Source organism: Halichoeres trimaculatus, unplaced genomic scaffold (assembly GCF_033239565.1).
Source record: "Halichoeres trimaculatus isolate MK-OKI-2021-1 unplaced genomic scaffold, fHalTri1.1 fHalTri1_scaffold_23, whole genome shotgun sequence".
NCBI lineage: Eukaryota > Metazoa > Chordata > Actinopteri > Labriformes > Labridae > Halichoeres > Halichoeres trimaculatus.
This window is the reverse complement of record NW_027437201.1, coordinates 15,643,158-15,660,018: the sequence shown is the minus strand read 5'-3', so window position 1 is coordinate 15,660,018 and position 16,861 is coordinate 15,643,158. Positions and strand designations below refer to the sequence as shown.

At 41.5% G+C, this 16,861-nt stretch overlaps 1 protein-coding gene across 1 annotated transcript; it reads right to left on the bottom strand.

Moving 5' to 3' along the window:
• Positions 1-100: 100 nt before the first annotated feature.
• Positions 101-15,695, bottom strand: pgs1 (phosphatidylglycerophosphate synthase 1). The gene is made up of 11 exons (XM_074664117.1): positions 15,534-15,695; positions 12,623-12,833; positions 10,762-10,839; positions 9,672-9,771; positions 9,396-9,585; positions 7,282-7,460; positions 6,126-6,313; positions 3,636-3,927; positions 3,004-3,152; positions 2,792-2,922; positions 101-707 (listed from the first exon to the last, which is right to left on the bottom strand). Exons 1-10 carry the CDS (start codon positions 15,647-15,649, stop codon positions 2,803-2,805), a joined length of 1,623 nt encoding a protein of 540 aa, XP_074520218.1. The 5' UTR covers positions 15,650-15,695; the 3' UTR covers positions 101-707; positions 2,792-2,802.
• Positions 15,696-16,861: the final 1,166 nt, after the last annotated feature.

The following is a 16,861-nucleotide window of genomic DNA, read 5'->3' as shown; positions in this document are numbered from 1 at the left end:
TAAGCCTAGAATCTCTTTCTGTGAATGTATTCCCAGTGACTTTTTTTATTTTGGCCACCAGGGGGAAGCAAACACACGCTGAACACAAACAATGCCTGTTTAAGTGGTCATGGTTAAGAATTGCTCTAAACATTTTGATTGAATTTGAAAGTAGGGCTGTATTTTTTCATGATGAAGGTTTTTTTAATTAAAAAACAAAAAGGAAGACATCCAAATGTATCTTTAAAAACTCACTTCATAGTCCTTTAATTTACAAAGTTAATAACACAAACGCTGTACAGTTAGCTTTGATTTCTGCTGTAAACTCAGAGCTCTTAAACTGTCGTTAAGGCTCCTCCAGTCTGTCCTCATGGCTCTCTGAGTACTTCAGGGACATTCACTAAAGTTTCTTTTCTGAAACATGCAACATGTAGTCAGGATGTGGATGTGTCGTAGACTTGGATTCTTTTGTTAGTAACACTTTAAAAACCAGAGTCTACTGGAAATAATCAAACAGGATAACAGATGTGCAGTAAAAGATCTGGAGTTCACATTGAAAAAAAAAGGGTTCACCATCTGAACACACCACAACCTGCTCCTGTCTGTGTGAGAGTCACCACTGAAGACTCCCAGCATGCCACTGTGTCACACTGTCCCATCTTCAGGAGCGGAGCGACCTCTTCAAGAGCCTCACACCTTAGGATGAAGAAGCTGAATCCACACGACTCCTGATCGAAGCACAAACACACAGAGAAAAAAAGAAAATCAGTGCTTTCTTAAAATCACAGCAGTGTCACAGATCACTAACATGTAAACCAACAGGTATCACCACTAGAGGGCATCCTGCTCAATCACCACCAAACAGCCTAAACCAAACAAGTGACGATGTTTTATCCTCCCTGACCCTCAAATGAGCGCATTCAACACATCGATGAAGCAGTTTGTCAACAGTTTCTAACAATAGAGCCTCTTTCTGCCAATAGGGATGTGTTTTTAAAAAAAACCTTTTACCCGGCAGAGCTATTGTTGGTGTGGTGTTTGTTTTTTCCTCTGTTGGTGGAAAGAAAACAAAGAGATGAGTGATAAAGGCCACAGATAACAAAAACAGATGGGCTTGAAACACGTGTGAACAGAGCGTTTCATGCTCGTTCTTACAAAGTTTTTTTTCCTGAACGTGATGCGTTCAAAGAGAATATGATCCAAAACTTGAGTTTAAGACATGAGTTTTCATCTTTGATTGCCTTAAGTTTGGTTTGTTTTTATTGTTTTGATCTAAATGTAGATGTTATCTTGTCTTCATGTCATAAACTGATGTTTATCTTTGTTTTATGGGTTAAATAAACAAACAAACAGACAAAGAGGGAACTCAGGTTTGTTTTTACGGTTACTGCTCAGACAATAAAAACTGTATTGTTTGTTTTCAGCTCTTAAAGACAGGACATAAAAAATGTTTTTAAGAGACCAAACTTTCATTAAAACAGATGTAATGTAATGATCAGGCATCGTTTACCACTTCATGATCTTATTCCTGTTTATTTCTTGCTTTATCTTATTTAAAATCTTTCATTCTACTCTTAATCTCATTTTACAATCTGTATTAATATTTTAATCTTCCCCGTTATTCTTCCTTGTTCTAAACACACTCAATTGTTTCCTCAACTTCTTGTTTTATGAGTCCTTTGTTTGTTGTCTTAACCTTGCGCATTAATTACATTTATGATTATTTTATACAGATTACCTGTGGAAGAAAAGCACATTTTTGCACCATTTTGTTCTTTAATTCACCAAAAAAGGATAAATAAACCCCACTTTAAATTCTACATCCAATCTCAGTATTATTATTATTACACCTCTAATAAAAATAAGTTTTTTGTAAACACTTTGTTGACACTGTGAAAGTTTTTTCTTCTTTCGGATGAATATTAAACCCCCACCCTGATTTCTGGCAGCTCGTCCTTGCTTTGTTGTTGTTTAATCCTGCCGGTAACATGACCCTCTTTAAACTTTACCCAACAAAAGCCCTGAACGTCTAAGATTCATGTCTCCGTCTCAGGTGTATTTTTACATCTTCTCACACATATTTCAGGGTAATAATAATAGAGTGCCAAAAGCGGATCCGTTTCCTCTTGGCAGATGATCACACGGTCTTATTTCTTCCATGACTCAGAGCAGGTAGCGATAAGACGCCACCCATTTACCATCATCACCTCGCCTGTCACACTTCCTGTTCAGAAGAACACCAGAGATTTAACTTCTGAGTGTGTTTTCTGCCCTGATCTGTCCAAACACTGAAACTTCTCCTCAAACTGAACCTGAAATCTTCACTTCTTCAGGTTCAAACAGGTCTCATGTCAACACGCAGAGACCACAGAGTCAAATCATCACCACAGCAGCGCGCTGACTCACTGCAGGACTGGAGTGAATCAGCCGACTTTCTGTCCCCGCTCGCTCTCTGCTGATTCTGATGCTGGGAAGGCGAGGACGGGACCCGTGATTTTAGGACCCACCGCAATGACTGCAGGCATTTCTAAGAAACCACAGCCTGCTTTACTACGTGTGTGTGTGTGTGTGTGTGTGTTTGTACACTGTATACAGGGCAGGACTTGTCTACTCAGCATAAATCTTGGGGAGACAAAAGTCTGAATGCTGACTCTGATGAGCTGTGACAGGTAACATCTGTATCTGATAAAACCTGAATTATTACTATGGATTACTTAATGCTTTCTCCACATTAAAGGATCATTCCGCTACACTTTTATTCAGCTGGTAACTGTTGGTTTAGGAAAGCTACAGCGTTTGTGTGTGTATCCACCTGGTGGTGTCTCAGAAGAAGTTCTTAATGAGGGGAGTCACCAGCTTCACCCACAGCTTGACGTGGCGGTCTGGCCGCTCAAACGTGGCGTCAGACACCTCCGTGGAGCGTCGGTACAGCATCTCCTGCTCCTGAGAGTTTAACACACAGGTGTGAGCTCGGCACTCATTCATCATCATTTGTGGAAAAGGAAAATAAAACACACCACCGACCTCCTGCAGCTGATTCTGCAGCTCCTCATTGTCTGTTACTATGGCAATCTGGGCCTCCAGGTCACGGTGAACCGAGCGATAGCCAAAGTTAGGAGAGCCAATTAGAGTGAGGCACGGCCGGTCCTGTCCCTGGAGGTAATACCACAGACCTGCAGGAGAGGAAAAACCGGAGTGAGCCGGTGAGGAGGTAACGGTTCCAGCAGGGAAATCTGTCGGCTCAGACCACAACTAAGAGGAAGCACATGCAGAAATCCCCCGCCTGGATCCAAAAGCCCAGAGTCTGAGAGAGAGTGAGTGTACATCCTCGTCCTGAGGCGAGGACACGATGAGTGTACAGGCTCTCGTCTCTCACGCTGAATTCCTCAGAGACCACAACAAGAGCAGCCAGAGTGATGTGTTTGAACATTTTCAGAGAGCAGAAACAAACCAGTCTGGACAGTGAGCTCCGGACTGTCACGTCAGCTCACCCACTGAAATCTGACAAATGTCACCATCTGACTCCCAAAATTTCAATTCATTAAAGGTATTAGATTCAGTTTTTATCAATAACTATCATTAAGTAATAATTGATCACACAGATTCACGATGTTTGTATTCTAAAAGTCATGGCAAAAGTCACAGAAAGTGTTCACCTTTTGCGTGAAAAGTCCACTGTGACCTGTGGTACTCGTGCAGGTGTATCCTCTCCTGCTGGCCCAGCCGGGACACCTGGTTGTAAAACTGTCTTGCGATGTGAATGTAAGCCGCTGGGATTGCTCCAGCAACGCCTTTGGCACCAAAGAAGCCGTTGACCTCGGGGGAAGCTGTGAGGATGCGGTAACTGGCTCCGGCCCCGAGAACCAGCCGCATGTACGCCCGGGTCAGGTTAAAGTAACCTGATGTTAGGAACACAGTGGAGTCCGGCCCCGCGTCTGTCAGCAGGCGCTGAAGGGTTGAGAGGAGGGTGAAGAGAAATGAGTAACAGCTGAGAAAATGTGAAATACATCTGTGATTACTGAGATAAAAACAGAGCTGGTTACATTTTATTTTTCAGTGTAAAGCTGAAATCCATCAGGGCCACACACATTTATGCACCTTACTCTAACCCTGTTTAAGTATCTCAAGTGTTGACTGCCTTTCTCTTTATATTTCTTGATACTGTGGCCTAGTGTGTCTGCATCAAGAACGTCAACATTTGACTGCCATCAGTCCTTTTTTTTACAAGCCTTTCAAGATGCTATGAGGAGGAGCTGACAAAATTGGGAAACCTCGCCACCTTCTGGCCTGGAGTCTCACATACACTGTCATAAAGACGTGACTTTTAGCCAGGCAAACGTTCGTTTAGGAAAGAAATGTTCTTTGATCAAGAAAATTTTTTACCACATACAACACGACGTGGTAAGGTATTTATCAGTACATTAATGTAGAGCTGTTGTTTGAAAAGTGACAAGCAAACGTTGTAAGTTTGTACCGTACATCAGCTACAAGTAGCGCTACTACATTTCTGTAGGCAACAAGCAAACTGTCAGTTCGTACTGTAGTTTAGCACTTCTTTTTTCTCACTACTAAACTTTGTCAGTTGGCGTGGTGTCGTCATAGAGATCTAGACGTGCGGTAAATCAATCTGGTCCCGCTTGACCCAATCAGGAATTCAAGAAGTCGCATTTCAAAATAACCTATATTGGTGCTGATAATCTCACTTTAAAGTGAAGATTACCTTCAGGCATATATCTAGAACAGAGACTTTTTCAAGATCACTTTGAAACTCCTCACAGCCGCTTTAAAAAAACGTACATCACGGAAGATCTCACCACAAAATCCGGACATACACAAGCACGCCTCTGCATGTTTGGGCTTGTGTTTCTTGGCCCTGTGTGGTAAGTCATGGGAGGGATTAAGACTCAGATTGGACTGATTAATCAATTGCAGATTTCTGACATGTTGACACAGCTGCTGAGAGGACGGCCGCCATATGTGATCAGTTATGGTAATTATAAACTTTTTGTTATGAAGCACTGTTTTAAAAAAAGGTAACAAAGTCAGCTTCCCATAGGCACTTGCACACACTGTGATGATGACATGACTCTTAACAAGGCGTGTGTAACTTATATATATCAACACTAATGTAGCTCTATGGTTTAAAATGTGACAACAAGCAAACTTTGTCAGTTTGTACCGTAGTTTAACCAGCTATATATAGTGCTACTCACAGCCCAGGGCTCTGAGACATGTCCCTAATGTGTAACATTAGTGAACCCTGGTTAGCTATGTCCTGCCAGTCATCTACCAAGCAGAGCTAAAGTAACCTGACTCTGAACAGACCACTGCAAAATATCTGCTGCAATTGGGTTAAAATGAGCATAATCACATACAGCTTAACCCATGTTTTAGCCTTTGGCTCGTGTTGTAGTCTTTAGCCTGTGTTATAGCCTGTGCTTTAGCCTTTAGCCAATGTATTACCCTTTAGCCTGTTTTAGCCTTTAGCCCGTGTTGTAGTCTCTAGCCTGTTTTAGCCTTTAGCCTGTGTTGTAGTCTCTAGCCTGTGTTTTAGCCTTTAGCCTGTGTTGTAGTCTCTAGCCTGTGTTTTAGCCTTTAGCCTGTGTACTAGCCTTTAGCCAGTGTTGTAGTCTTTAGTCTGTGTATTAGCCTCAAGCCCATGTTTTAGCTTGTAGCCCGTGTTGTAGTCTTTGGCCTGTGTTTTAGCCTGTGTTTAAGCCTTTAGCCCATGTACTAGCCTTTAGCCTGTGTTGTAGTCTCTAGCCTGTGTTCTAGCCTGTGTTTTAGCCTTTTGCCAATGTGTTAGCCTTTGGCCCATGTTTTAGCCATTAGCCCATGTGTTTGTCTTTTGCCTGTGTTGTAGCCTTTAGCCCTTGTTTCAGCATTAACCCGATTTTCAGCCTTTAGCCCGTGTTTTAGTATTCGACCCCTGTTTTAGCCTTTAGCCCATGTGTTAGCCTTTAGCATTGTATTTGAATATCTCTTTTTCAGATACAGGATTATAAATACAGTCTCTTTATTGTGGTGCACTCTAGGAGTGGAATATTGAATCAAAATTTCAATAAAAAAGTTGAACTTTACATCAAAAAAAAATTTAAAATAAAAAAAAATTGGAAAAACTTCAGTTAGTTAGTTTGGACTCGCACCTGTGTAACCTGCTCGTCCACCTGAATACCCAGAGGTTTCATTTGCACCAGGGGGAACACCCAGGTATCCTCCTCCCCTTCATCCTCAGACTCCTCTGAGCCGTTCAGGAGGGTCTGTCGTATGTGGGCTGTGTTCATCACCTCCATGATGCGATTCCTTGCTGCTGTGGAGAAGTCCTGCCTGTTACCTGGTTAGCAGGGGGACACACAGTGTGGGGATACACACAGATGTTTTTTAAAACATTGTTTCTGATTTAAACATTTAATTTAATGATTAAAACATCCTTAAAAAAAACATTTCAGGAATGCCACCTTTCTACGGACCATGAGGTGTGTTAAGAATGTTTTTGAAGAGACAGTCGTACGCCCTCACAGGAGCTACAAACCTCATTACCTTCTCACCTTTTTGACATTTATTTGGCATACTGGTGCATATTTCCCATCCAAACAACTTCCTGATTGGCAAATAAATAAACAAAGTATCCTTTGTATGCAAATCAAAGCCTTCATGTCACCGTTCTGTCGTGCGCAGAAATGTCTCTACATTGATTGATCAGGTATCTGACACCTGCTGCAACAGGTCTGAGCTCAAGCTTCAGGAACACATCAAAGAGAAAGCACAGCTCCTACTAATGTGTTTAATCAGAACCACTTCACTGTGTGTGTGTGTGTGTGTGTGTGTGTGTGTGTGTGTGTGTGTGTGTGTGTGTGTGTGTGTGTGTGTGTGTGTTAGTCAATATTATCTTCCAGCAACACTCTGACATCACAACTCTATTCCTGGTGTTCATTTACCACAGCGCTCCAATCCTGTAGACATGATGTCATTCACTCCTCAAACTAACATCCTGGCAGTCTGCGCCGCTCCAGTTACGGACACACAGTACCAGTGTGTGAGTGTGTGTGAGCGTGCGTGTGTATGTGTAGAGAGCAAATCCTGACAATTTCACATCCGGCTGCATGGCCAGCCAACCACAAGAGCTCTCTTCCTCACACACTGACCATCATCTCTTGGCCCTTTCTAAGCTTTCAAGCTCCATTAGCGAAACCCATCGGCTCCTCTTGCAGAAAAACCTGAGCACAAAGCGTCAAACTATGTCAAAACATGGGGAGTAAACACACACATGCACACACACACACTCTGGGGTTTGATTTCCACCTTTGTATGGGTGCACCATCCCCTCCAGCATGGTGACAGAGTCGTTGGGCTGGAGCTGTAAGGAAACGTCGCCGACGGCCTCCACCAGGTCGGAGAAGAAGTCAGCGACCTCTCTGCAGTTCTCCAGGAGCACGTAGCGGTCCTGTCTGTTGGTGAAGTAGGAGTCGCTCAGATTGGCCCTGAAAGGAGATGCAGGGCAGATTTTGAAAAACTGTTACAGTCAGAAAGAAGACAAAGAGCTTGATTTGCAAAACTTTTCACTAGGAACACAACAGGAATTAAATTAGTGGTCGACTTGAAGTCACTTTATTACAAAAAAAGAAACAAAAAGGAGGGAGGAAAATTCTGCAGGTACAAAGACTTCTTTCTTATGTTTCTTTTTTGACTTTGCTCAATTTTTCTTTTTGTTTCTGTATATGCTTGAACCAGTGGCGATTGCTCTAAGACTGCAAGGGAAGCTCAGCTTCCCCCTAAATGTTCCCCCAAAAAAGTGGTGATATGTTCTGCTATGTGTACATTTCATTGACTAAGTATGTGCTAGAATTCCTTCATCTTTTGTTCAGAATCAGCTACCTATCACAGGTCACTGGCTCCACCTCCTTCTCATTCATCCCCACAGCGTCTCAGCGCTTTAACACAGTCGGACGCTGAGCGTCTTCTGACTTCAGCAGGGAAGCCTAGAGTGGGTTGTTCCACTGTGGAAAGTGGACAGTCATTGGATAAACACTGGACTTTGTCCCGCCCATCGGATGCTGAGCGTCTCTGGGGGTCTATGAGGCAGTGTTCTGGCCTGGACGCTGGGCTTCTGCATTATGATTGGATGATCTGTCTGAGGCTGAATCCCTTTTTGATTGACAGTGAAATGAGCCAGTCAGCGATCTTGAAGTATAACCCTCCACCGGAGCATCTTCTGAGTTCTACATTTACTTCTTCTGGACTGATCCGGAGGCTTTATCGATCTCTAGCGAGTTTACTTTTCTTAAAAACAACGAGCGTTGTGTTTTAGATTCCCTCTCTTTTCACCAATAAGCAGCTACAGCTTCAGCTGTGGAGCTTCTCCCCCTGTCACTCACACTTACAGCCTGTCGTAGGCTCATGTAGCAGCTCCAGCTGCTAACAAGCTGACATGGAGGGTTGAATTTACGTTTAAAAAAATAAACAAATTTATGATGTAGGCTGGAAAAAAATGAGCTTCCCCTTCTTGACTGACCAGCAGCCGCCATTTGCTTTAAGTAAATTCATCTTAAAGGCACTGTGGAGAGGAATATCTGGAATGGATAGCATTTTTCCAGGATCAAGACTCCATTTCCCATGAGCATTATCACCCACATTAAGAAAGAGCCACTCATGCCAAAGTATGCATTTGTTTTGGAGAGCTTTCTTCAGCTCTTCTGTCCTTTTTCTTTCTGTTAGTTCAGCTCCAGTTCCTGACGTTACAACAAAATCAATCCAAATGAATCATATTCTTCAGATCTTGTTTCTCACTGTTTGACTTTCCCAGCCAGCATAGTGTCATCAATGGGGCTTTGGGTCTTTGTGCTGTAAACAGATTCATGTTCACCATGGATACTGAGAAAAAAAGCATTTTTAGGGCTCAAAAGAAGTCCTCACATTGCTTTAAAAATCTTAGATCTTTGTGTTTGGACATCCTGGTTCTTTTGAAATGTCACAACTTTCATTCTTATGGGACACATTTCTTCACAGAGAGGGGAAATAACGGCACAACTTCTGACCTCTGAAACAGTTAACACACACTGCTTTTTGTTTCTAATTAGGGTCAGCGCAGTAGTTGTGTTCACTCTTTTGTTTTGTTTATGTGCTATTTTGTGTCCCTTCCCACAAGTCGTCGCTTCAGGCCACTGAAGCAGCACGACTCATTGTGTGTTTGCTGAACTGAAACTGAGTGGAAACCACACACTCCGGCACGGTGCCCAGCCAGCGGTCAACTCTGAGGACGTTTCCTAGAAATAGTAGTAAAAACACCTGCGCTCTGATCAGGAAAGAGTCGTGCAAACATGAAGTGACTGGAATCACAGGTGAAATCAGGTCACACATTTGGACGTCGAACTCAAACAAAGTGATTGGGAAAATGTTGACACAGAAGGGAAGCCAACCCGCTGATGATGATACTGTCGTCGAACAGGTAGACTTTGATGTGCTGGACCCCTATGGTCTCGTTGAAACGCTGAGGGACGAGGAGCCGTAGCAGCCCTCTGAGGTCAGGAGTGTGATACAGAGACACTCGCATCTGGGAGGTGAAGCGCTGCAGTAGCGGCAGCAGCATTGTCCTTGAGTTAATCTGACCTGCACGTTTAGAGAAACAGAAAAACAGTCAGGAAGAGGAGCGTGATGCTCTGAAACAAAGAGGTCTGATGGTAAATGTGAACAACCTCTAGAGCCACGTGTGTAGTCCAGGAGAACGGAGACTTTCAGGTCAGGAGTGTGAGTGTTGTCCTGTGAGCGCTGAAGAGCTTCCTCCATACAGTCCACCTTCAAAACAACAAGAAGGATGACACAGACTGAGAGTTAAAGCTTGTCTCAACTCAAACTCTTTACTTCTCGACCCACTTTAGTCAAAGTTAGTCACTTCTTTCTGACGTGGTCTTTAATCCAGACTGACTCATCCGACACCACATAACTGAACTCATCCTCTGGAGCCACAAAATGTTGAAACAAGTTCTTCCACCTATGATGTTCTTGCCTCGACAGACTTTTATGAAACACTTGTAAAACGCTTGCTGTGCTTTACCTCATAATTCCAGATCCTTTTCATTATCTGAACCTGCACCAAGGTAAATACTCTCCTCAGGTGTGAGCGTCAGTATCAGTAACAGATTTAACACAGGTCTGAGTTACTAGATCCAGGCTTTAGGGTGAAATCTCACCTGCACTCTGCATTCTTTAGTCTAAACCACAAACTCATTTTTCTGCCTGAGAGTTCAGGTCACTGTGTTGAATTACAAGAACGACCATGTTTCTACCAATCCATCATCCTGTGAGGTTACAGAGTTTGGCGACCATCACAGCTGATTCAGATGCTTGTAGCTGTAATTAAACATGTTTGACTTGTCAGTGCCTTTTTCTGTAAATCACTCTCTGTCAGGAAAAAAAACATGAAAAACAGCTGAACATGAGCCTGAGTCCAGACTGTGGTTTGCTTCGGGTTGATGTTGTTATGCTAGGCTCTCCAAGCATGAAGAACAGCAGGCTATCGCATGCCAGCAGTGGTCTCCCTCTTCCCATAAAGCCTTGCACTTTCAGGTCATTCCTTGTAGCTGGCCTGGAGTACGTTTTCATTCTGAATAAACCACACTGCGGTCCTCCCGACGAAGACTCTGACTCACATTTTCTGGCATCTCTGACCAGTTGTTTGGCACGCGTTCTGCTTTTGGGTGCTTTTGTTCTCACCTGCTCCAAACTGAAGATGTTAAGACTCTTAAAACTTTTGCTTCTCACACATACAGAAATGACTTTTCTCACCAGTTCCTGCTCCAGCTGGCCTGTTCCCAGATACAGGGAGGCCATCACTACTCGTCTTTTTGCGGTCTTGATGCGGGCCTGCAGTTTAAAGACAAAGAGCAGAAGAAGGCATAAAAAACAGATTGTAATTTTAGCCCAGCTTCAACCTGGCTTTAGTAAATATTTGACTCTGATTGGCTGAAGCAATAAGACCCAGTTTTCTCCTATTTTCATGATGTATGGTCAAAAAAAAACCTAAAAAGAGTCTCATCTGCAAATTAAGTAAACTGGGATTAGTGTGATTAGGATTGTCTTTGTGGCGTGGTTCTATTAATAAACCAATATTTCAGGTAGTTTAAGGTGTCAAAGGTATCAAATTACAATCCAACCTCACCCTCACACCAGCTGCGTTGCCAACTTTCTCTTCCTCCACCTGTGCATACCCATGGGTCAGAGTTTGCTTACGGGCACACACACCTTCCTGTCAAGTATGAGCTGCATTAACAAGGATTTATTTTACAAATAATGCCGGTAAACTCGAATCCCTTTACTCAAGTTGCTGGGAAAGTCGGATGTTATCAGGATTATGATAAAAAGAATGCAGATCCAGCTTTCCAGAATAGTTAAATTTCTAGTTTAATTCACCTTAACGTCTGTTAACTGCTCTGAGTGTAACAAAATGAAACAACCTGATTCTTTTGGCAGCAACAGGTAAAAGCATAAACAGACAAAATTTAACTTTGACATCAAGATTTTAGATTCATTCTGTATTTTAATCATGTTTTTTATTTGTCTTTGTCACAAAGGTGCCACCCTGTTTGTTTTTTTAAGACTTCATAGCAGTCATGAGGTGGAATATAAACTCTTTTATTTTTGCATGTGATGCTCCAAATATTTTGGCTGGCTCTCCACACACACACACATACCATCATGACACAAACAGCCTGATGGAAAAACTACAGTTTGTGGTTTTGTGTGCGTAGAGAAAGTCATCTATAAATCACTCCCTAAAATGGCACGCAGATCAAGCTCTCGAAGTTTCAGATGTTGAAGGGAATTCAGAGGAAGTTGGTAAGAGAAGAAAACTGATTATATGTTATTGTGAATCACGCCCACTCCCATGCCCTTTTTACTCTTTTTAACACACAACACAATAAAATGACCTTTTATATAATCCTACCATGACTCACATGGGGGTTTACGTTGGGATGTGTGTTATTTAAAACGGAGATGGAACTACATCAGAGTTCAATATTTAGCAAAGAAACTTTTCTGTAGGAAGTTTCCTATCTTCAAATTACAGTCTATTATACAAACTCTTTCATAACAATGATCCAAATCATTCCTGTTTCTTTGTTTCTGGAGCTGCTGAGTAGGCTCATGTGAGAGGAGACATTAAAGGATTCCAATGTGGTGACACACAGCAGGTGTGGGTCGAAAAAACTAACAAAAAAACTAAACACAAATCTGCTTTAAAACACAAACAGAGGTTAGATTCAAACTGTAAATGCCCTCATGTTTTGATTATTTTTGGCACGTTAGACCGCTTCAGGAAGATTGATGTACTCTATAAAGAAGCGTTAGAGTGCATAGTTGGCTAGTGTTAATTGTTATGAAGAGATAAATAGTAGCTAACACTTGAGAGTTACACAATCAACACCTGCCACTCATCTTTTGCTCTTTTGCCAAATCAGGTGCTCTAGAAATCAAACAGACTCTTCTGGGAAAATGAGAAACTTCCTCAAATACTTTCTCTGCCTCATTGATCATCCATCCTTCACAACAAAGGTCAGACCCGTTTAATTGGGTTTTGCTTTTGTTCCTCGCGTCAATCATTCTTTCATTGTCAGAATAAAAAGTGCTTTTTCATGGTGACACCGACCTTCATGGTCTGGTAGAACTGGTCAGGTGAGCTGAGGATGTGGATGTGGGCGCCTGGCACCCTGAAGGCGGGTACGTGTTCTGCCATCCATCTGAAGTGGGTGCAGAGGCTGTCGGTGCCCTGAGCTCCGGCCGACCCAGTGGGTTTAGAGACACGGCGAGGGGCTGGGTCCGCTTCGGCCAGGAGGGGAGCCAGGAGCAGCACTGAGGAGCTGCAGGAAACATGGAGGTGTTAATGAGGGGCTCCAAAATAAACTTACTCTGATAAAAAAAAAGAAGCATAAAGCATGCTCAGGACAAACCAACACACTGGAAAAATAAAAGTAGCTGTGTGGCCACAAATTACTACTTCACGGTTAAAGGTAGTAAGACAAGTTTCAATTATTCTAACAGCTCTAACCTGCTAAACCAAGGCTGACACATATTATGCTTGATGTAATGACAGACTACAGCATGTAGTCTTTAAGGACACAAATCAATACGTCTGTTCTTCTTCTTTAATGTCCTTAAATTCACCCCAGCCCCGTTTTTCTCTGTTGTATAATCTCACTAGTCTGTCTGACAATGCAACCACATTAGATAAAAACAGGGTGGAGTGTCAACACTTAAAAAACCTCAGAGGCTGACTGTCAGGAGTTATTCTACTAAATTCCTTTATATCCTAAACAAAACAGAGACTCATTCATATGGTTTAAGTTTTGGTTTGGATTTGACCCACTGGAACTGTCTACACGAAGAAGTCAGGAGGGAAACAAAAGTCACATTAAAACAGGAAACACAGCTCAGGGCGCCTCTCCAAAGTTGATGAGCTGAGCTTGAAGTTCTGCAGCAAACACAGGAAGAAGATTTACCCCATTTGTTTGGGATTCGATTCCTGTCATAAACACACACTCAAAAATAGCATTCTCATGTGCGGCTGTTTACAGCAGAGCTGTATCTAAAAACAAGGACATCTTGGCTTGCTTTAGGATTATGTAACAAGAAAGGGTTCACAGCTGAATTGAGTCTTAACAATTTTCTGTAAGCTATAAAAGATAAAGAGAGTGTGAGGTGAGATAAAGGACTCAGCTTCCCATCAGTCGTTTCTAAAATGGGAAATATTTTACAGCTTTGACCTCAAAGAGAATACAGCCTCAATAAAACAGAGTAGTTATCAATCTCCAACTTCAAAATATGGTTGTGTGCTCTTTAAAGATGCCTTTTAGGGATTTTTATTGGGTTAGTAGTAATGGTGTAGCAATAGTGACCTGATTACTAATGTTTCAGGTCTGAAGCTGTTTTACCGAAGTGGAGCACTCACTAGTCATTCCATGAATCAAGGAGCTGTTTTGATACGTGACTGCACCACATTCCTCTTCATATGAAGCATGTGATGGAAAAAATCTTTCAATTTTGCTTCTCATCTTTCTCCACCATTAAAAAATTCCCCTGACTGTGAACTCAAATGATCCCAATTTGTTAACATATGTGCGGAAAGACCCTGGATCATTCTTTGGTGCCACGATTGAGGTGCTGAGAGGCAGGGAGGCAGAAATGGTGGAGTTTTGCATAGTTTTGGACAAGACTGCAATTTCAGCTTGTAAGAGACAGCAAAAGCTTGATAACAACACTTTAATAATTCAAATGAATAGTCTCAAAAGTTAAAGAAAAACATATCTATATGGCCTAAAGTACATAACATTCAGATGTGATTACACATTCTGATGCTTTGCCTCGTTCCAGGTTTCTTAAACCAGTTCTACTCTGTAAGAGATCATGCAAGACGATTACAGTGTGAGAGTGAAAAGACGACAGTGATACACTGATGACAGATAATGTTTGCAGGCTCCATCATGCTAAAAATATGTTTCCTTCTCATAAAGGGAGTCCCCTTCGAGGAACTGCAGTTCATCTGACATGAAAAATGAAAAGATGTTACTGCAGGTAAACCTTTTTTTTCTTCTTGTATCATTAAAATTATAACAGCTACTTTTACTGCATTAAAAACATATTTACAGCCCGGTTCAAAAAATGCTTTAGCTCAACACACACTGTAAAGGGATTATTTTTTATATAACTCTGCAGTTTATAAGTATATACATATATATTAAGATCCTGAGTCTGTTCAATCAGAAGCACAGCTCACCTGACTGACAGGTTTGGAACCTTATAACTGTTAGTGAGGAACCTCAAAGCCTGCTTCTTAAGGCAGTGCTTCCAACATGACAGTAGGCTTCAAATCTCCATATAAGAAAGATGGAAGATGTCCATATTTTATACAGTCCATGGGTTAATTCTGGACTCCCCATGGTGCATTGGAGGGTCATTTGAGTCCACAAAGTGTGTCACACTTTTCATGAAAAACTCTGACAGTGACAAAAAAAGGCAAATTTATTCAGGACAGACCCCATCTTTACATTTGAAACTTAAAAATAAGGGTGTATTGCTGTTGAAACAGTGCATCTTCCTGTCCTGTTCAACAGTGGTCAAAGTTGTGGTACAGTGAGTGGTCAGACACGCCAGTTTGGACCCATGTTTGCTTGTCAGTGGTCACATCTAAGTTACCATAACTGATAGGAAAGCTGACATAATGGGACAGCAGCAGCAGAGGGTGTCAGACAGTCCGCGTTACATAAACGTCAAAAGGACATCATGTTCAGAACTTAGGTTATAACCTCCACTCCATCTGAGGGCTAGCTCCTGTGTGCTAAAAGCTCGAGGACATAACTATGCATAAAACTACTCCAGTCTTATTATATCAACAGAAAAGCATGTGACATGTTGGCTTTATTTCAAAATAAGACCATCAAATGACGTAACGTCCGATGTCGTGCGCGTTAGCAGTCACAACATTAGCAAGCAACCTTTAACTAAGCCGATAAACAGCCGAAACGTTTATTTTACCATCATCTAGGATGAAGCGAGTGTCTTACCCTCCTCCCCTGTCCCGTGCACGGAAGAGTCGGTCAGATATCCGGGTAAAAACCCCGGCGATGGCAGGTGTGTACACGGAGTGCACCAGCCTCCTCCAGGACATGGGAGCCGCCATTGCTGCTGCTGAGAGACTTTGAAGGAACTTTATTGACACATCCTAAAGTTAACAAACACAAACTCATTTTTATTTATATCCCACCTTACATACACGAAAACACGTAGCCCAGAGCTTTATTAAAGAAAATAGACTGTGAGAAGAGTCCAATTAAATACTCAAAAGTACAAAATAATTGCATAATATAATTAATAACAAAATAATATATTTTGCATAATAATATAATTGAATAAAAATAATTGAAATAAAAGAAAAACAATAAAACACCATGAATATAATTAAAATAAATCAAAATTAAATGATTTGAAATGAAAAGATGTTAAAAAGTCGTGACCAAAGTACTTGATATAATAATGCAGTCTAGTGCTAAAAGATCATTCCAAACTAAAAGCAAGATTAAAAAAAAAGGTAGGCCCATGTCTTTATTCTACTTGTAGAAACGCACTGTACTGGACGAAAGTAAAACTTCTTTTTTTTAGAAAATTGACCCCATGTATGTTTAAATAAATAACATAATAATATGTTACTGGTTGTTTGTATCAGATAATGGGGGTTGTTGGAATGCCTCTAGAATGACCTCTGATAGATTACCTGCAAACTGATGTAAACTTTAAACTTGGAATGTACATTACTAAAAATGGATGCCCAGTTGCAAACATGCATCCACACACTTCAATGCATCTCTGTCTCTATAAGATGATACAGCTGAAGTGAAAAAATAAATGTGGGAAGTAGTATGTATATGACTATTATTTGAAAGTGAAACACTGAGCTGACATCTGTGGATAATCATTGTTCCAAAGCCTGCATCTCTAGTAGGGATACATACCAGTATCTGGTAGAAAATGATACGAGCATGAAGTTAGTAGGACGTATTTGCTCTTTGTACTGTCAAATCTGTATTCACATGTTGTCAGCCATGTGACATGTGGAGTTCATGCAGGTGTTTGTTTAGGCTGGTGAATGTAGGCGGTGTAATAATTTACTACAGTTCAAGCTCTGTGTTGTTCCTCTGATCGGAAAAGAACTGCCAGGCCTTACTCCACCCAGTTCGAGCTTATTATTATTCTACAATAACTCTGTTGGGAGGCCAGTCATAGTAGTAGTAACAGCAAGTATGTTGTTATTGTTTTATAACAGCTTTAATATCTAAGATAATTATGGTAATTTTTTCTGCTTTTGGTTATAAAGTACTTTTAATTGCTTAAACAT